General features: G+C 39.6%; 1 protein-coding gene across 1 annotated transcript in view; it reads right to left on the reverse strand.

Moving 5' to 3' along the window:
- Positions 1-21,602, reverse strand: part of LOC133419726 (uncharacterized) — a 67,317-nt gene that overhangs the window by 16,496 nt on the left and 29,219 nt on the right. The window contains exons 11-13 of the mRNA XM_061709129.1: positions 19,877-20,050; positions 19,422-19,595; positions 14,779-14,955 (exon numbers count right to left, since the gene is read on the reverse strand). Coding sequence (XP_061565113.1) covers positions 14,779-14,955; positions 19,422-19,595; positions 19,877-20,050 — 525 coding nt within the window. The remainder of the gene's footprint in view (positions 1-14,778; positions 14,956-19,421; positions 19,596-19,876; positions 20,051-21,602) is intronic.

A 21,602-nucleotide genomic window follows, 5' to 3' on the forward strand; every position in this document is an offset into this window, starting at 1 on the left:
CCTTCTTTCTTTTTTTTTTATTGCGTGGTTGTCTGCTTCCTTTTCATTTTTGTAAGTTAGTAACACAGAGCGCACTAAAAACCAGATTGATAGCGACCACTGTCGTCAGGGACGCTGGGACAATTCAAGATATGGGGGGGGGGGGGGGGGGGGGGGGGGGGGTACAAGTGTTGGGATAGATAATACCTACTGAAATCCATCATGTTGTTCTGATATGCATTTGTAGTTATTTTATATGTATGAAGTAATAGAATAAATCAATACAAATAGATGCAGAGTAATTCCATAAATGTATTTAAAAAAAAAACATTTACATTTTCCCCTGAAGCCGAGGTGTGGCAGCTGCCGTACACAATTGACGGCCCTGATGACAATAAAATTTCATTTTTTTTTCTCCAAAATATGCTCTCATACTCGCCATATGCACGTATTAACACTTCTAACTCCAGTGGCGTGAAGTATGTGGATCTTCAGATGCAAACTAACGTTTCCTCAAAGGGATTTTGTAAATTGAAAAGATAAATAAAGTTAAAAAGAAAAAAAAGAAAATGTATTGTGCTCTTTTGTGTCGCCGGTTGCCATGGTGAATCCTTGTATCAGCGCTCTACTGATGATGGCTTTTGATTTCCCTCACGCTCGCGCTTAACTCCCGGTGAAACTACTTAGAGTTGAGTAAATTACCTCAAATCCGCTGTTCTGGAACCGAAAACTCAGAGTTTCCGATCTCAGAGTAGATCAACTAAGAGTTCAGGATTAGACTCAGAGTTTGTTGAACCTGCTTTGTGAAACGGACCAGAATAACAAGCAGGACTTCTTCATCCTGCTGCTCCATCTGATCAGTCAGCTGTCACTCTGATCAATCATTCATTTCATCAATACTTATTCATCATTTCTGTGTGCTTGTTTCCTCATTTTCTTCATCATCATTTTACAGATAAATTACAATTCAGCATCATCTTCATCATTTGACATGCTCCATACAGATGAGAATTAGAAAGGTGATGGACTTTATGAAGGCTGATGTTCATATTGATGTCACACATGTGATCAATAGTCTGCATATATTTCTCTTCAGTATTATTGACTGGATGATCAGAAAAGTCTGAGTTTGTGCTGATTTCAATAAAGTCAGTGATGAGGACGACAGTCTAGACCATGTAAAGTCCATTCATGTCATGTGTTTCTGTCCCAATAACACGTCTGTTTGTAAATGATGTTTTGGACGATAAAGTTTTCATTCCTAGAAGGACTTTGTGAGCAGAGAAAGAGTTTCAGGACAGGAGGACGTCTGCGTTTATTCAGCATTCATGAAAGACATCTCTTCTCCAGTGATGGATCTAGAACTTGTGCAGAAAACTTTTGTCTGATTAAGAAATGTGATTCATCAAGAACAGATGCATGATGGTACAAAAACGTACAAATCTGAACCCTTACAGGGAAACTAGAACTAAATACTCATCAAAATATGGAAACTAATTGATGGTCCAGGGTTTAAGGTAGTTTTTCTACGTCAGAAACAGTTTTGATAGAATTTGAATACAAATATCCGTTTTTCTATGTAAATATTAAATGAAGGTAAACGTTTATTGGAGCTGAGTTTTGATGTAAAAATTTGAACTTGTTTAAATGTTTTTTTCCCCCATAAATGATGAATAAATGAACAATATCCATCATTTCTACGTTTTTAAGGAGACATCTCTTCATCAATCTGTACATATTTGTCTGTTTAGGAGATTTTCTCTGAAAACGTTGATTGAGTGACGACATATTTTCAACACAAAGTTTCTGATGTTCTTGTTGGATGTTTTGTTGCTGATGAAGGAAACTCATCGTCTAGACAGCAGCTTTATTTCAGTTTACTAACTTCAACACACATGTATTTATATTTAGTTTTACACACTGAAAACCATGAAAAAACCTTATTTGTTGCACCTTATGTCTTGATGTCACCTGGATGAAATGATCTGAACAGAAATATTAAGGAATAATTATAAAAACACAGAAAAATATGTTTTTCCATGTTTAGAGTTTTACATTTGGTAAACTTGTATTTGTTGAAATTTAATGGTATTCAAAAGAAGCCAACGTTGGTTTGACTGATTTCAGCCACAGTAAGAAGTTATTTAGTAAATGAGCTCTGTAACTCAAATATTGGACGACTACACATTCAGTCTGTCCACTATTGTCTGTCAGACTCTCTAAGTTTATTCACATCTGGATGACATTTTTGAACGTATTAGCTGTTAAGTTAACTCATGTTTCTGAAGATGTTTTATTCCAGGTTCAGACACATCTCTGGTTCTTCATTGGTTCCTGTCTGACACATTCAAATGTTTAGTTTTATGTCATAAATCAGAAGAGGAACTGTCAGAAGAAACAAAGTGTTAGTGAACTAAAGCAGAGAAGAAGAACCAGAGCAGTCAGATGGTCAGTGTGGATCAGCAGGAGATCAGCCTGATGTCTGCAGGTTAGTGTCAACACAACTTTCACATCAGATTCATCTGAACACACAACTAAAACATGTCTGACCTCAGAGTCTCCAGTCTGCAGTCTGGACTCTCCAGAAATCCACACAGATGTTCCACTCCTGAATCCTGCAGGTTGTAGTTCCCACTCAGGTCCAGATGTTTCAGATGGGAGGGGTTGGACTTCAGAGCTGAGACCAGAGAAGAACAGCTAATCTCTGACAGACTGCAGTTCTCCAACCTGAATAAAGAATAAAAGGTGTGAGCTGAACCACCAGGATGCAGGTTCCAACAGTCCAACAGAACCAGTGAAAAAGATCTTCATCAATATTCATGACATCATGCTGCTGCTCCAATAAAGACGTAGTGACTTCAGCTCTGCAGCTCTGCAGCTCCACCAGTGGATCCATCCACACAAACTCATGTTGTGCAGCCAAATGATTCAAGTTTCTACACAAACAAACTGTCAGGAGGAATTCTGGGACAAATGTTGACTTATTCATTTGTATGAAGAGAAAATGAAGCATTTGTTTGAATGTCAGACACAAAAACATGAAGAACTGATGTCTAATATTTCATACAGTAAAACTAGTTTCAAGTGTTAAACAAGCAGATAAACAACTTGTTATTGTAACATGTTGTGTTTGAATATCTCAGTCAGTACAAACGTTAGAATCGTAGTGTTTGCACAGAAGCAGGGCTGGACTCGTTACCATGGAGATTTCTGGTGTGCAGCTAACCTGGTCTGGACCAGAATAACAAGCAGGACTTCTTCATCCTGCTGCTCCGTCTGATCAGTCAGCTGTCACTCTGATCAATCAATCATTTCATCAATACTTATTCATCATTTCTGTGTGCTTGTTTCCTCATTTTCTTCATCATCATTTTACAGATAAATTACAATTCAGCATCATCTTCAACATTTTACATGCTCCATACAGATGAGAATTAGAAAGGTGATGGACTTTATGAAGGCTGATGTTCATATTGATGTCACACATGTGATCAATAGTCTGCATATATTTTTCTTCAGTATTATTGACTGGATGATCAGAAAAGTCTGAGTTTGTGCTGATTTCAATAAAGTCAGTGATGAGGACGACAGTCTAGAGCAGGGGTTCTAAACCTTTCTGACCTTGGGGCCCAATTTTTTCAGTACAGAGTGGCCCGGGGCCCATTAAATACTAACACCGTATAGCAGGGGTATTCAACTAAAACTTTAAGAGGTCCATTTAGAGAAAATTTACTCAAGCGAAGGTCCAGAACATCATGTATATATATATATATATATATATATATATATATATATATATATATATATATATATATATATATATATATATATATATATATATATATATATATATATATATATGTGTGTGTGTGTGTGTATATATTCAAGTAGCCTCATAGTTGTATCAACATCTGCATCTGACTGTTATATTAAAAAAGTACATATTTGCCACTTAACATGTGTAACTTGAATTAAACATATTTTTTTCTCTTAAAAGTAGATTTTATTTTATTTTTCAAATGCTATCTTATTTTATTTCTCTACCAGCAGTTTGAATTTCCCCTTTTCTTTGTTAATTATCTCAACACATTTTTATAATAAATTAATATAAACACATCTTAACAATTTAACAGTTTTGCAGTTTCTCTTTCTTCCCCCCTTATAATCTTATGCCCCCACTTTCTGTTGTTCAGTGAGAGAACTGAGCTCTAACTTCTCCTGTCAGGACTTTAAATCTGGGCTGGATGGTGTCAGGTTCTCATGCACATGAGAAGGTGCTCATTGATGACCCTGGAACGATATTTAGTTTTAATTATGTTCATTATTGAGCCTGGAACAATATTTAGTTTTAATTCTGTTCATTGTGGAGAAAGCTGCTTCACAGCTGTATGTGGACCCAAACATGGGCAGGATGTTTTAAGATGGTCAGTTTATTTTCTGTGACTTCAGTTCAGACTTGAGTGGATATGTTTGATGAAAAACTTTGTGTTTTGTTTCAGTGGCGTTTCACTTTCGCACTTTGAACGCCACGGTCTCTGAACGTATGAGACACTGGTTTTGTCCCAGTGGGAAGACTGAACCAGGAGGAATCTGTCCATTCCAGGTTGAACTTCCCTTTCCACCTGTTACGCTTCTCATCTCTGTATATAGAGCCAAGCTAATTACCGTATTTTGACGACCATTAGGCGCCGTGTGGAAAGGCGCACCCTCAGTTTTGTGTGTGTCATTTCTGTTTTTAAAACACACACACACGGCGCGCCGTGTGGAAAGGCCCCGTCAACACACACGGAGCGCCGCCTTAACACACACAAGCATACAAGTGTGCATATTTAAAAATAGAGCGGGAACAAAACTTAGTTTGATTGTACTTTATTTAAGTTATTACATTAATCAGTTGACAGGACTCAGCGTGTTGGGTTTCATCCGAGCGAGCCTGATCAATGAGACCTGCTCAGCGCTGCGACGGGCACGAGCCCGCAGCTCTGGCCGCGCTGCAGCAGAGTCAATTTCCGATGCTTTTGGGAAAGCCCGAACAGTCCAGTCCAGCAGACATGTCAGCCCACGCATCTACATGTACAATCCTTCAGCAGTAACGACGGAGCCCGCTGCCCGAGCAGCAACCGACCTCCCCGGCCGCGGGGATGAGCCGGGATAAATGATCACGCTCAGGGCCGCCGCAAGGGGTGTGCGAACCGTGCGACCGCACGGGGCCTCGCGCCCCAAGGGGCCTCGCGCTATGGGCGGTTTTTTTTTTTTCAATTTTTTTTTCAATTTTTTTTTTTTTTCAATTTTTTTTTTTCGTTTTTTCCCTTATAAATATCAACAGTCACGTTCCATTACAGACCTAAATGTGTACTAGTCTGTGCATATCAATAAATATATGTGCAATGATGCGCGTGTCTGTTGTTCAATACAACTGATAAGACCAAGCGCGTTGACACAAGCTAGTCTGATCCAGACGGTGGAGTTGGAACAAACTGTCACACAATGTCGAGAGAACGAGACAGAATCAGGAAAATTCCATCAGGGGATGAAAAAAGAAAAAAAACTAAAGAAAATGGAAGAGTTTAATGCCTCTCTGAAAGGCTTGTTTGATAAATTTGTTACAAAAATCACTGATCCGACCGGGTTTCAAGCAGCCGCGGGGCCCCGCGTCGAGGCAAGAGATGATGATGAGGCAGGAAGGTATCCAGTATTTTGCTAATTGGAGAGTTAAAATTGCGCATATAGACACCCGATCCGACCCGAAAAACCCAAAAAATTTCGCGCGCGCTCGCTACGCTCACACGCGAGGGCCCCCCCCCAGCCATTTCGCACAGGGCCTCGCAAATCTCCCAGCCAGCTCTGATCATGCTCGCTCGCTCTGGGCGCAGACCCAAGTAATCGATCCCTGATCCTGGTGGATCTAAACGTACTCTGTGCAAAATGAAGGATTTTCTCTGTAAATACACACCATTTCTCTTACTATTACACGTACAGCTAGCTGAGTGCCTTCTCCTCATTTGGTCGGGAGTTGTTATGCAGTCCTGCGGCCCTCGCGGCCCACACGTACAAAACGGATTTGTTTTTGCGGCCCACTAGGTGGCGCTCGCGGCCCAAGTGTGGGCCGCGGCCCTATGGTTAAGAATCACTGGTCTAGACCATGTAAAGTCCATTCATGTCACGTGTTTCTGTCCCAATAACACGTCTGTTTGTAAATGATGTTTTGGACGATAAAGTTTTCATTCCTAGAAGGACTTTGTGAGCAGAGAAAGAGTTTCAGGACAGGAGGACGTCTGTGTTTATTCAGCATTCAGGAAAGACATCTCTTCTCCAGTGATGTATCTGGAACTTGTGCAGAAAACTTTTGTCTGATTAAGAAATTTGATTCATCAAGAACAGATGCATGATGGTACAAAAACGTACAAATCTGAACCTTTACAGGGAAACTACAAACAAATACTCATCAAAATATGGAAACTAATTGATGCTACAGGGTTTAATGTAGTTTTTCTCGTCAGAAACAGTTTTGATAGAATTTGAATTCAAATATCCGTTTTTCTATGTAAATATTAAATGAAGGTAAAAGTTTATTGGAGCTGAGTTTTGATGTAAAAATTTCAACTTGTTTAAATGTTTTTTTCCCCCATAAATGATGAATAAATGAACAATATCCATCATTTCCATGTTTTTAAGGAGACATCTCTTCATCAATCTGTACATATTTTTCTGTTTAGGAGATTTTCTCTGAAAAGGTTGATTGAGAGACGACATAGTTTAAACACAAAGTTTCTGATGTTCTTGTTGGATGTTTTGTTGCTGATGAAGGAAACTCATCGTCTAGACAGCAGCTTTATTTCAGTTTTCTTACTTCAACACACATGTATTTATATTTAGTTTAAACACTGAAAACCATAAAAAGACCTTATTTGTTGCACCTTATGTCTTGATGTCACCTGGATGAAATGATCTTAACAGACATTTTAAGGAATAATATTAAAAACACGGAAAAATATGTTTTTCCAGGTTGAGAGTTTCATATTTGGTAAACTTTTATTTGATGAAATTTAATGGTATTCAAAGGAAGCCAACATTGGTTTGACTGATTTCAGCCACAGTAAGAAGGTATTTAGTAAATCAGCTCTGTAACTCATATATTGGACGACTACACATTCAGTCTGTCCACTATTGTCTGTCAGACTCTCTAATTTTATTAACATCTGGATGACATTTTTGAACGTATTAGCTGTTAAGTTAACTCATGTTTCTGAAGATGTTTTATTCCAGGTTCAGACACATCTCTTGTTCTTCATTTGTTCCTGTTTGACACATTCAGATGTTTAGTTTTATGTCATAAATCAGAAGAGGAACTGTCAGAAGAAACAAAGTGTTAGTGGACTAAAGCAGAGAAGAAGAACTCAGAGCAGTCAGATGGTCAGTGTGGATCAGCAGGAGATCAGCCTGATGTCTGCAGGTTAGTGTCAACACAACTTTCACACCAGATTCATCTGAACACACAACTAAAACATGTCTGACCTCAGAGTCTCCAGTCTGCAGTCTGGACTCTCCAGAAATCCATACAGATGTTTCACTCCTGAATCCTGCAGGTCCTCGTTCCCACTCAGGTCCAGATGTTTCAGATGGGAGGGGTTGGACTTCAGAGCTGAGACCAGAGAAGAACAGCTGATCTCTGACAGACTGCAGCTCTTCAACCTGAATAAAGAATAAAAGATGTGAGCTGAAGCACCAGGATGCAGGTTCCAACAGTCCAACAGAACCAGTGAAAAAGATCTTCATCAATATTCATGACATCATGCTGCTGCTCCAATAAAGACGTGGTGACTTCAGCTCTGCAGCTCTGCAGCTCCACCAGTGGATCCATCCATACAAACTCATGTTGTGCAGCCAAATGATTCAAGTTTCCACACAAACAAACATGTCAGGAGGAATTCTGGGACAAATGTTGACTTATTAATTTGTATGAAGAGAAAATGAAGCATTTGTTTGAATGTCAGAGACACAAAAACATGAAGAACTGATGTCTAATATTTCATGTAGTAAAACTAGTTTCAAGTGTTAAACAAGCAGATAAACAACTTGTTATTGTAACATGTTGTGTTTGAATATCTCAGTCAGTACAAACGTTAGAATCTTAGTGTTTGCACAGAAGCAGGTCTGGACTCGTTACCATGGAGATCTCTGGTGTGCAGCTAACCTGGTCTAGACCAGAATAACAAGCAGGACTTCTTCATCCTGCTGCTCTGTCTGATCAGTCAGCTGTCACTCTGATCAATCATTCATTTCATCAATACTTATTCATCATTTCTGTGTGCTTGTTTCCTCACTTTCTTCATCATCATTTTACAGATAAATTACAATTCAGCATCATCTTCATCATTTTACATGCTCCATACAGATGAGAATTAGAAAGGTGATGGACTTTATGAAGGCTGATGTTCATATTGATGTCACACATGTGATCAATAGTCTGCATATATTTCTCTTCAGTATTATTGACTTGATGATCAGAAAAGTCTGGGTTTGTGCTGATTTCAATAAAGTCAGTGATGAGGACGACAGTCTAGACCATGTAAAGTCCATTCATGTCACGTGTTTCTCTCACAATAACACGTATGTTTGTAAATGATGTTTTGGATGATAAAGTTTTCATTCCTAGAAGGACTTTGTGAGCAGAGAAAGAGTTTCAGGACAGGAGGACGTCTGTGTTTATTCAGCATTCATGAAAGACATCTCTTCTCCAGTGATGTATCTGGAACTTGTGCAGAAAACTTTTGTCTGATTAAGAAATGTGATTCATCAAGAACAGATGCATGATGGTACAAAAACGTACAAATCTGAACCCTTACAGGGAAACTACAACCAAATACTCATCAAAATATGGAAACTAATTGATGCTCCAGGGTTTAAGGTAGTTTTTTACGTCAGAAACAGTTTTGATAGAATTTGAATTCAAATATCCGTTTTTCTATGTAAATATTAAATGAAGGTAAAAGTTTATTGGAGCTGAGTTTTGATGTAAAAATTTGAACTTGTTTAAATGTTTTTTTCCCCCCATAAATGATGAATAAATGAACAATATCCATCATTTCTACGTTTTTAAGGAGACATCTCTTCATCAATCTGTACATATTTTTCTGTTTAGGAGATTTTCTCTGAAAAAGTTGATTGAGAGACGACATAGTTTCAACACAAAGTTTGTGATGTTCTTGTTGGATGTTCTGTTGCTGATGAAGGAAACTCATCGTCTAGACAGCAGCTTTATTTCAGCTTTCTTACTTCAACACACATGCATTTATATTTAGTTTAAACACTGAAAACCATGAAAAGACCTTATTTGTTGCACCTTATGTCTTGATGTCACCTGGATGAAATGATCTGAACAGAAATATTAAGGAATAATTATAAAAACACAGAAAAATATGTTTTTCCATGTTTAGAGTTTTACATTTGGTAAACTTGTATTTGTTGAAATTTAATGGTATTCAAAAGAAGCCAACGTTGGTTTGACTGATTTCAGCCACAGTAAGAAGTTATTTAGTAAATGAGCTCTGTAACTCAAATATTGGACGACTACACATTCAGTCTGTCCACTATTGTCTGTCAGACTCTCTAAGTTTATTAACATCTGGATGACATTTTTGAACGTATTAGCTGTTAAGTTAACTCATGTTTCTGAAGATGTTTTATTCCAGGTTCAGACACATCTCTGGTTCTTCATTTGTTCCTGTCTGACACATTCAAATGTTTAGTTTTATGTCATAAATCAGAAGAGGAACTTTCAGAATAAACAAACCATTAGTGGACTAAAGCAGAGAAGAAGAACTCAGAGCAGTCAGATGGTCAGTGTGGATCAGCAGGAGATCAGCCTGATGTCTGCAGGTTAGTGTCAACACAACTTTCACATCAGATTCATCTGAACACACAAGTAAAACATGTCTGACCTCAGAGTCTCCAGTCTGCAGTCTGGACTCTCCAGAAATCCACACAGATGTTTCACTCCTGAATCCTGCAGGTTGTAGTTCTCACTCAGGTCCAGAAGTTTCAGATGGGAGGGGTTGGACTTCAGAGCTGAGACCAGAGAAGAACAGCTGATCTCTGACAGACTGCAGCTCTTCAACCTGAATAAAGAATAAAAGATGTGAGCTGAAGCACCAGGATGCAGGTTCCAACAGTCCAACAGAACCAGTGAAAAAGATCTTCATCAATATTCATGACATCATGCTGCTGCTCCAATAAAGACGTAGTGACTTCAGCTCTGCAGCTCTGCAGCTCCACCAGTGGATCCATCCATACAAACTCATGTTGTGCAGCCAAATGATTCAAGTTTCCACACAAACAAACATGTCAGGAGGAATTCTGGGACAAATGTTGACTTATTAATTTGTATGAAGAGAAAATGAAGCATTTGTTTGAATGTCAGAGACACAAAAACATGAAGAACTGATGTCTAATATTTCATGTAGTAAAACTAGTTTCAAGTGTTAAACAAGCAGATAAACAACTTGTTATTGTAACATGTTGTGTTTGAATATCTCAGTCAGTACAAACGTTAGAATCTTAGTGTTTGCACAGAAGCAGGTCTGGACTCGTTACCATGGAGATCTCTGGTGTGCAGCTAACCTGGTCTAGACCAGAATAACAAGCAGGACTTCTTCATCCTGCTGCTCTGTCTGATCAGTCAGCTGTCACTCTGATCAATCATTCATTTCATCAATACTTATTCATCATTTCTGTGTGCTTGTTTCCTCACTTTCTTCATCATCATTTTACAGATAAATTACAATTCAGCATCATCTTCATCATTTTACATGCTCCATACAGATGAGAATTAGAAAGGTGATGGACTTTATGAAGGCTGATGTTCATATTGATGTCACACATGTGATCAATAGTCTGCATATATTTCTCTTCAGTATTATTGACTTGATGATCAGAAAAGTCTGGGTTTGTGCTGATTTCAATAAAGTCAGTGATGAGGACGACAGTCTAGACCATGTAAAGTCCATTCATGTCACGTGTTTCTCTCACAATAACACGTATGTTTGTAAATGATGTTTTGGATGATAAAGTTTTCATTCCTAGAAGGACTTTGTGAGCAGAGAAAGAGTTTCAGGACAGGAGGACGTCTGTGTTTATTCAGCATTCATGAAAGACATCTCTTCTCCAGTGATGTATCTGGAACTTGTGCAGAAAACTTTTGTCTGATTAAGAAATGTGATTCATCAAGAACAGATGCATGATGGTACAAAAACGTACAAATCTGAACCCTTACAGGGAAACTACAACCAAATACTCATCAAAATATGGAAACTAATTGATGCTCCAGGGTTTAAGGTAGTTTTTTACGTCAGAAACAGTTTTGATAGAATTTGAATTCAAATATCCGTTTTTCTATGTAAATATTAAATGAAGGTAAAAGTTTATTGGAGCTGAGTTTTGATGTAAAAATTTGAACTTGTTTAAATGTTTTTTTCCCCCCATAAATGATGAATAAATGAACAATATCCATCATTTCTACGTTTTTAAGGAGACATCTCTTCATCAATCTGTACATATTTTTCTGTTTAGGAGATTTTCTCTGAAAAAGTTGATTGAGAGACGACATAGTTTCAACACAAAGTTTGTGATGTTCTTGTTGGATGTTCTGTTGCTGATGAAGGAAACTCATCGTCTAGACAGCAGCTTTATTTCAGCTTTCTTACTTCAACACACATGCATTTATATTTAGTTTAAACACTGAAAACCATGAAAAGACCTTATTTGTTGCACCTTATGTCTTGATGTCACCTGGATGAAATGATCTGAACAGAAATATTAAGGAATAATTATAAAAACACAGAAAAATATGTTTTTCCATGTTTAGAGTTTTACATTTGGTAAACTTGTATTTGTTGAAATTTAATGGTATTCAAAAGAAGCCAACGTTGGTTTGACTGATTTCAGCCACAGTAAGAAGTTATTTAGTAAATGAGCTCTGTAACTCAAATATTGGACGACTACACATTCAGTCTGTCCACTATTGTCTGTCAGACTCTCTAAGTTTATTAACATCTGGATGACATTTTTGAACGTATTAGCTGTTAAGTTAACTCATGTTTCTGAAGATGTTTTATTCCAGGTTCAGACACATCTCTGGTTCTTCATTGGTTCCTGTCTGACACATTCAAATGTTTAGTTTTATGTCATAAATCAGAAGAGGAACTTTCAGAATAAACAAACCATTAGTGGACTAAAGCAGAGAAGAAGAACTCAGAGCAGTCAGATGGTCAGTGTGGATCAGCAGGAGATCAGCCTGATGTCTGCAGGTTAGTGTCAACACAACTTTCACATCAGATTCATCTGAACACACAAGTAAAACATGTCTGACCTCAGAGTCTCCAGTCTGCAGTCTGGACTCTCCAGAAATCCACACAGATGTTTCACTCCTGAATCCTGCAGGTTGTAGTTCTCACTCAGGTCCAGAAGTTTCAGATGGGAGGGGTTGGACTTCAGAGCTGAGACCAGAGAACAACAGCTGATCTCTGACAGACTGCAGCTCTTCAACCTGAATAAAGAATAAAAGATGTGAGCTGAAACACCAGGATGCAGCTTCCAACAGTCCAACAGAACCAGTGAAAAAGATCTTCATCAATATTCATGACATCATGCTGCTGCTCCAATAAAGACGTGGTGACTTCAGCTCTGCAGCTCTGCAGCTCCACCAGTGGATCCATCCATACAAACCCATGTTGTGCAGCCAAATCATTCACGTTTCCAAACAAACAAACTGTCAGGAGGAATTCTGGGACAAATGTTGACTTATTCATTTGTATGAAGAGAAAATGAAGCATTTGTTTGAATGTCAGAGACACAAAAACATGAAGAACTGATGTCTAATATTTCATGCAGTAAAACTAGTTTCAAGTGTTAAACAAGCAGATAAACAACTTGTTATTGTAACATGTTGTGTTTGAATATCTCAGTCAGTACAAACGTTAGAATCTTAGTGTTTGCACAGAAGCAGGGCTGGACTCGTTACCATGGAGATTTCTGGTGTGCAGCTAACCTGGTCTGGACCAGAATAACAAGCAGGACTTCTTCATCCTGCTGCTCCATCTGATCAGTCAGCTGTCACTCTGATCAATCAATCATTTCATCAATACTCATTCATCATTTCTGTGTGCTTGTTTCCCACTTTCTTCATCATCATTTTACAGATAAATTACAATTCAGCATCATCTTCATCATTTTACATGCTCCATACAGATGAGAGTTAGAAAGGTGATGGACTTTATGAAGGCTGATGTTCATATTGATGTCACACATGTGATCAATAGTCTACGTATATATTTCTCTTCAGTATTATTGCCTTGATGATCAGAAAAGTCTGAGTTTGTGCTGATTTCAATAAAGTCAGTGATGAGGACGACAGTCTAGACCATGTAAAGTCCATTCATGTCACGTGTTTCTGTCCCAATAACACGTCTGTTTGTAAATGATGTTTTGGACGATAAAGTTTTCATTCCAAAAGGACTTTGTGAGCAGAGAAAGAGTTTCAGGACAGGAGGACGTCTGCGTTTATTCAGCATTCATGAAAGACATCTCTTCTCCAGTGATGTATCTGGAACTTGTGCAGAAACCTTTTGTCTGATTAAGAAATGTGATTCATCAAGAACAGCTGCATGATGCTACAAAAACGTACAAATCTGAACCCTTACAGGGAAACTAGAACTAAATACTCATCAAAATATGGAAACTAATTGATGGTCCAGGGTTTAAGGTAGTTTTTCTACGTCAGAAACAGTTTTGATAGAATTTGAATACAAATATCCGTTTTTCTATGTAAATATTAAATGAAGGTAAACGTTTATTGGAGCTGAGTTTTGATGTAAAAATTTGAACTTGTTTAAATGTTTTTTTCCCCCATAAATGATGAATAAATGAACAATATCCATCATTTCTACGTTTTTAAGGAGACATCTCTTCATCAATCTGTACATATTTTTCTGTTTAGGAGATTTTCTCTGAAAAAGTTGATTGAGTGACGACATATTTTCAACACAAAGTTTCTGATGTTCTTGTTGGATGTTTTGTTGCTGATGAAGGAAACTCATCGTCTAGACAGCAGCTTTATTTCACTTTACTAACTTCAACACACATGTATTTATATTTAGTTTTACACACTGAAAACCATGAAAAGACCTTATTTGTTGCACCTTATGTCTTGATGTCACCTGGATGAAATGATCTGAACAGAAATATTAAGGAATAATTATAAAAACACAGAAAAATATGTTTTTCCATGTTTAGAGTTTTACATTTGGTAAACGTGTATTTGATGAAATGAAATTGTAATGGTAGTCAAAGGAAGTCAACGTTGGTTTGACTGATTTCAGCCACAGTAAGAAGTTATTTAGTAAATGAGCTCTGTAACTCAAATATTGGACGACTACACATTCAGTCTGTCCACTATTGTCTGTCAGACTCTCTAAGTTTATTCACATCTGGATGACATTTTTGAACGTATTAGCTGTTAAGTTAACTCATGTTTCTGAAGATGTTTTATTCCAGGTTCAGACACATCTCTGGTTCTTCATTTGTTCCTGTCTGACACATTCAAATGTTTAGTTTTATGTCATAAATCAGAAGAGGAACTTTCAGAATAAACAAAGTGTTAGTGGACTAAAGCAGAGAAGAAGAACTCAGAGCAGTCAGATGGTCAGTGTGGATCAGCAGGAGATCAGCCTGATGTCTGCAGGTTAGTGTCAACACAACTTTCACATCAGATTCATCTGAACACACAACTAAAACATGTCTGACCTCAGAGTCTCCAGTCTGCAGTCTGGACTCTCCAGGAAACCACACAGATGTTTCACTCCTGAATCCTGCAGGTTGTAGTTGTAACTCAGGTCCAGAAGTTTCAGATGGGAGGGGTTGGACTTCAGAGCTGAGACCAGAGAAGAACAGCTGATCTTTGACATCCTGCAGTTCTCCAACCTGAATAAAGAATAAAAGATGTGAGCTGAAGCACCAGGATGCAGGTTCCAACAGTCCAACAGAACCAGTGAAAAAGATCTTCATCAATATTCATGACATCATGCTGCTGCTCCAATAAAGACGTAGTGACTTCAGCTCTGCAGCTCTGCAGCTCCACCAGTGGATCCATCCATACAAACTCATGTTGTGCAGCCAAATCATTCACGTTTCCAAACAAACAAACTGTCAGGAGGAATTCTGGGACAAATGTTGACTTATTCATTTGTATGAAGAGAAAATGAAGCATTTGTTTGAATGTCAGAGACACAAAAACATGAAGAACTGATGTGTAATATTTCATGCAGTAAAACTAGTTTCAAGTGTTAAACAAGCAGATAAACAACTTGTTATTGTAACATGTTGTGTTTGAATATCTCAGTCAGTACAAACGTTAGAATCGTCGTGTTTGCACAAAAGCAGGTCTGGACCATGGAGATTTCTGGTGTGCAGCTAACCTGGGGCCTGATGTACAAAACGTGCGGCGCACAAAAAACTTCCTTTCGCCACTTTCAACGCTCACAGTCGGATGTACAAAGAATGACTTGAACGTAGATAGTTGCAGTCCTTCAGAATATGAGGAAACGTAACGTCAACAATAAGTTCACGACCACGTGAAGGACACGACAGTCTCCACATCACCAGATAAGTTACACAAGAGTGGAGCTGCAACAATCTCACAATCAACCACATGATCTGAACAAACAACTAAAGGAGCTCAACGATGGAACCCGCAAATCCTGATGGCAGCCTTGGTTCTGTTAGAGGAACCTGCTGATGGCAGGATCAGGAGCGAGTCTTCAGGGACCAGACTGACCTGCTGGTTCAGGACTAAAACTGGACCATCAGCTGGTTCAGGTACCAAGAGGATCTTCTGGATCTCTGCCCTGAACTGGACCAGCTGCTCCGGTTCAGACCAACATGATGCTTCAGCTGGAGCTGCTACAGGTCGAACATCTGTCTGTCACCATGACGACCGTATGGGAGGACTACTGGAGATAAAAGCCAGATCCTAAAACATCCCATAACTGTGTCTGGACAGAAAAATATTAAAATGCATTTTGCAGCAAAAAACCGGTTCTGTAAAGTTGTCTTTTAAAATAAAACTAAGATGTCACGGAAAGGTTGGTTGCGAACTGATGTAATTCAGCAATGATGAATAAAGTTTTTATTGAATGTTTAGGCAACTTTCAGAGTCTGATATCGAGTCAGCTGCAGGTACTGCAGGTCCAGAAAGTGTTTCTCCGGTGATGGACAAGTGTCGTGCCAAAGAGTGATTCCCTGCCAGAATCTGATTTCTCCCCTGAAAATGGGTCTTTTTACCTGCCAAAAATTGATTGAAGGCCAAATATAGTTAATGAAAAGTTGTTTCTGCCTAAATATGACTTGATCTCATTCTTGAGCTTCATAATCTGAAAATATGACGTTTTAGCGCTCTCGCTCAACGGGCTGCTGTGCGCGCTCCCGCGGCCACAAATCAGAAGAAATCAGATTCTGGCAGGCAATCACTTTTTGGCACGACACCGGTACTAAGACCGGTCTCTCCTTCTGCGGATGCAACACTCTGAGTTAAATAAATTTTGCTCTTTATTTCTCACGTTTGCACCTCGATAATCCCGTTGGCACAAGTTGTCTTTATTTCTGCAGCAGAGAAATCAGATTGTGATGCTTCATGTTTTAAATATAAATGTATATTGTTCACATTGTTATACTTATGAGAGAGGTGATCGCGGACATCCACAATGTGTAAGACTCAATAAACGTGTACATTGGTCTTAATCCGTTAGTATATAATAGGCGTGAAAAATAAAGCAGAACGAGGAGCCGTTTTTCATCCACCAATTTAAGTTCTGGTGTCGGTTCATAAAATACAAACAAGAAAAGCAGAGTGTAATGATGCACTAACGCTGCCCATAAACATCCACAAACCCGTACGATCATAATAAAACCAAAACTCTTCACGGAATGCAAAGCAAAGAACACCATAATGCAAAGCAGCTGAAATCGGAAGAAATGCCCCCAAATAAATTATTTATTCCAGCTCAGAGCCGATGTTTATTTTTATTTGTTTTACCTGTTTTTGCACATTTCTTGTTAGGATGAGCGGTTTTTAATGGATAATTATCTTCATTATCATATTCATACATATATTTGAGGGAGGAGACGGGGTGGAGTGTTGTGCTCCCGCATGTGCGCTCAAATCCACGCTGATTGGGATGTACAGAGAAACCTGCGTGGATTTGGGTGAACGCACAGTTTTGTTCATCTGAATTTTTGCGTTCATGTAGATTCCACTCACGGTTTCACGTTGAAATCCACGCACTCTTAGTACATGAGGCCCCTGGTCTGGACCAGAATAACAAGCAGGACTTCTTCATCCTGCTGCTCCATCTGATCAGTCAGCTGTCACTCTGATCAATCATTCATTTCATCAATACTTATTCATCATTTCTGTGTGCTTGTTTCCTCATTTTCTTCATCATCATTTTACAGATAAATTACAATTCAGCATCATCTTCATCATTTGACATGCTCCATACAGATGAGAATTAGAAAGGTGATGGACTTTATGAAGGCTGATGTTCATATTGATGTCACACATGTGATCAATAATCTGCATATATTTCTCTTCAGTATTATTGACTGGATGATCAGAAAAGTCTGAGTTTGTGGTGATTTCAATAAAGTCAGTGATGAGGACGACAGTCTAGACCATGTAAAGTCCATTCATGTCACGTGTTTCTGTCTCAATAACACGTCTGTTTGTAAATGATGTTTTGGACGATAAAGTTTTCATTCCAAAAGGACTTTGTGAGCAGAGAAAGAGTTTCAGGACAGGAGGACGTCTGTGTTTATTCAGCATTCATGAAAGACATCTCTTCTCCAGTGATGTATCTGGAACTTGTGCAGAAACCTTTTGTCTGATTAAGAAATGTGATTCATCAAGAACAGATGCATGATGGTACAAAAATGTACAAATCTGAACCTTTACAGGGAAACTAGAACCAAATACTCATCGAAATATGGAAACTAATTGATGCTCCAGGGTTTAATGTAGTTTTTTTTATGTCAGAAACAGTTTTGATAGAATTTGAATACAAATATTGTCTTTCTATGTAAATATTAAATGAAAGTAAAAGTTTATTGGAGCTGAGTTTTGATGTAAAAATTTAGCTTGCTTAAATGTTAATTTTTCCCCCATAAATGATGAATAAATGAGAGAAGACGGGACGCTTTTCTCTTTCACCAAGTGAACAGACGGAACGCAAAAAAAAAGATGTTAAACTGCTGGAAAGGAACTGGAATTTACCGGGATACCTTAAACAAGGAAGCCAGGGAGTGGTATATGGAGAAAATAATGATTGAGGGGGAAGTGACGTATGCCGTAAAGCCGTAAAGATTTGTAGTTTTTTAGTGTGGCAGGGTTCCTACCATGCTCCTCAAAGTTACATAGTGCCAGTGAAGGCGATACAGACCCCTCAGACCATGACAGAGGTTCATTAAACCTGTTGGAAGTTGATGTTCCATCACAATGACTCTGGGAATATGATATTAAGGTGGAAAAGTTACATAGTGTCGCTTTAAAGTGACATCTCTTCATCGATCTGTACATATTTGTCTGTTTAGGAGATTTTCTCTGAAAACGTTGATTGAGTGACGACATAGTTTAAACACAAAGTTTCTGATGTTCTTGTTGGATGTTTTGTTGCTGATGAAGGAAACTCATCGTCTAGACAGCAGCTTTATTTCAGTTTTCTTACTTCAACACACATGTATTTATATTTAGTTTTACACACTGAAAACCATAAAAAGACCTTATTTGTTGCACCTTATGTCTTGATGTCACCTGGATGAAATTATCTGAACAGAAATATTAAGGAATAATATTAAAAACACGGAAAAATATGTTTTTCCATGTTTAGAGTTTTACATTTGGTAAATGTGTATTTGTTGAAATGAAATTTAATGGTAGTCAAAGGAGACCAACGTTGGTTTGACTGATTTCAGCCACAGTAAGAAGTTATTTAGTAAATGAGCTCTGTAACTCATATATTGGACGACTACACATTCAGTCTGTCCACTATTGTCTGTCAGACTCTCTAAGTTTATTAACATCTGGATGACATTTTTGAACGTATTAGCTGTTAAGTTAACTCATGTTTCTGAAGATGTTTTATTCCAGGTTCAGACACATCTCTGGTTCTTCATTTGTTCCTGTCTGACACATTCAAATGTTTAGTTTTATGTCATAAATAAGAAGGAACTTTCAGAAGAAACAAAGTGTTAGTGGACTAAAGCAGAGAAGAAGAACTCAGAGCAGTCAGATGGTCAGTGTGGATCAGCAGGAGATCAGCCTGATGTCTGCAGGTTAGTGTCAACACAACTTTCACATCAGATTCATCTGAACACACAACTAAAACATGTCTGACCTCAGAGTCTCCAGTCTGCAGTCTGGACTCTCCAGAAATCCATACAGATGTTTCACTCCTGAATTCTGCAGCTTGTTCTCACTCAGGTCCAGATGTTTCAGATGGGAGGGGTTGGACTTCAGAGCTGAGACCACAGAAGAACAGCTGATCTCTGACAGACTGCAGTTCTCCAACCTGAATAAAGAATAAAAGATGTGAGCTGAACCACCAGGATGCAGGTTCCAACAGTCCAACAGAACCAGTGAAAAAGGTCTTCATCAATATTCATGACATCATGCTGCTGCTCCAATAAAGACGTAGTGACTTCAGCTCTGCAGCTCTGCAGCTCCACCAGTGGATCCATCCATACAAACTCATGTTGTGCAGCCAAATCATTCAAGGTTCAGGTGCAGTGCAGGTCAGGTGTTTGTAGCTGCAGGAGTCACAACTTTTCCAACCTCAGTCAGAGAACATACCTCAGAGTCTCCAGTCTGCAGTCTGGACTCTGCAGAAAACCATACAGCTGCTTCACATCTGAATCCTGCAGCTCGTTCCCAGTCAGGTCCAGAAGTTTCAGATCAGAGGTTTCGGACTCCAGAACTGAGACCAGAGGACGACATCTGATCTCTGACAAACTGCAGCGCTCCGACCTGGAGAAAGAATAAAACACAGATAAAATCCAGATGAGTGTTTTTTCCACAACAGTTGTGTGGGTGGTGAACGCTAGGTCATCACAGTAAGAAGGTTCCTGGTTCAAATCCCGGCTCGGTTCTTTCTGCCTGGAGTTTTCATGATCTTCCCTCATGTTTCATCAGAAACTCCACAGTTCAGAAACACATCTGTCAGGATTGTTGATGCTTCCTCATTAAACGCAGGACTGAGTGAGATACCTAATCATCTATTTGATTAGATTATAATTTTCAATGACAGACAACAGAGAACTATGTTTACTATCAGGAATGTGGTAACAAAGTACTATAAAATAGTGAGTACTCTGATTTCTATTGGTGAACCATGTAGATAATGTAGATCCTGTATGTTGAGAATGCAGGACTGGACTTTGATTGGTTCTGTTGCTGTCATCAAATTCAATATTACAAATGTTTTGGCCTTTTTATCATGATTGTTAACATTACTTGAGCATGTTTCTGTTAATAATGGATGAAACATAGGGGACACGGTGGCGCTTCTGGCCACTTGTAAATCTAGGTTATTAGGGCCCGAGCACTGACTGTGCAAAGGCCCTATTCAGTGTCGGCGCCATGGGCGGGCACCAGGGGGCAGTGCCCGCTTACTTCAGTCACTGTGCCCCCTCACTTTTCTTCTTTGGCGGTAAACACATTTCCCGAAAGCGAACTATTGCGAAGGAGAGTTTGCGAACGAAAGAGAGATTGCGAACGTGAGCTGAGTGTGTCCTGTGTGTTTTCCTCTAACTCAGAGGGGGAACACTGTGAGTCTTTTTTAGACATTTTGGTCACATTTCCACTGTCAACTGCGGATTCTGGTGTTTTCCTCTTTGCAGCAAGTTTAAACAAATCCTCCTCCATTACACTATCCTCCTCTCCATCCAACACAGACTCAGCCATCCTGGTGGCAGTCTGTCCAGTCAGCCCCTTCAACAGAGCCTGACTTCTAGACTCTGCCATCTCACTCTGTACACCGGTGGCTTCGCTCTGCGCTAAAACCTGCGCCCCACTTTGTGCCTCGCTCGGCACCCCACTTTGCGCCTCGCCCGGCGCCCCCCCCGGCGCTGCAGGCCGGCTGTCACCTCTGACTGCCGGCTCTGCTGCCTGCCGTTCCCCCGCTCTGTCGGGGCATGAACGGATCAACTTTTTTTTTTTTTTTTTTTTTTTCTTTATAGTGGGGGAGGGGGGGGGGAGCAACCCCGCCACCCGCGAGACCAGAGGCCGACACGGAAGAGCCCGGAACCCAGGCCACCGGCAACCCCACAGAGGGGAGAAGTAGGAGGGAGGCAACCCATCGCCTGCGAGGCCCCCCCCCCCCCCCCCCCCCCGGCGGCGGGAAGAAGCAGCCAGGGATCCCGCGGCGGCGGACCGCGACCCAGGCAATCCCCGGCCACCCGGTCCGGGCCGGACACGCGGCCAGGAGGCCCTCACCCTTCAGGCCAACGACCCCCACCCGGCAGGGGGCGCACCCGTCCCCCACGAAAGTGGCCCTCCAGGACCAGAGGGGCGCCCCGCC

The sequence above is a fragment of the Cololabis saira genome, chromosome 19, assembly GCF_033807715.1.
Source record: "Cololabis saira isolate AMF1-May2022 chromosome 19, fColSai1.1, whole genome shotgun sequence".
Taxonomy (NCBI): domain Eukaryota; kingdom Metazoa; phylum Chordata; class Actinopteri; order Beloniformes; family Belonidae; genus Cololabis; species Cololabis saira.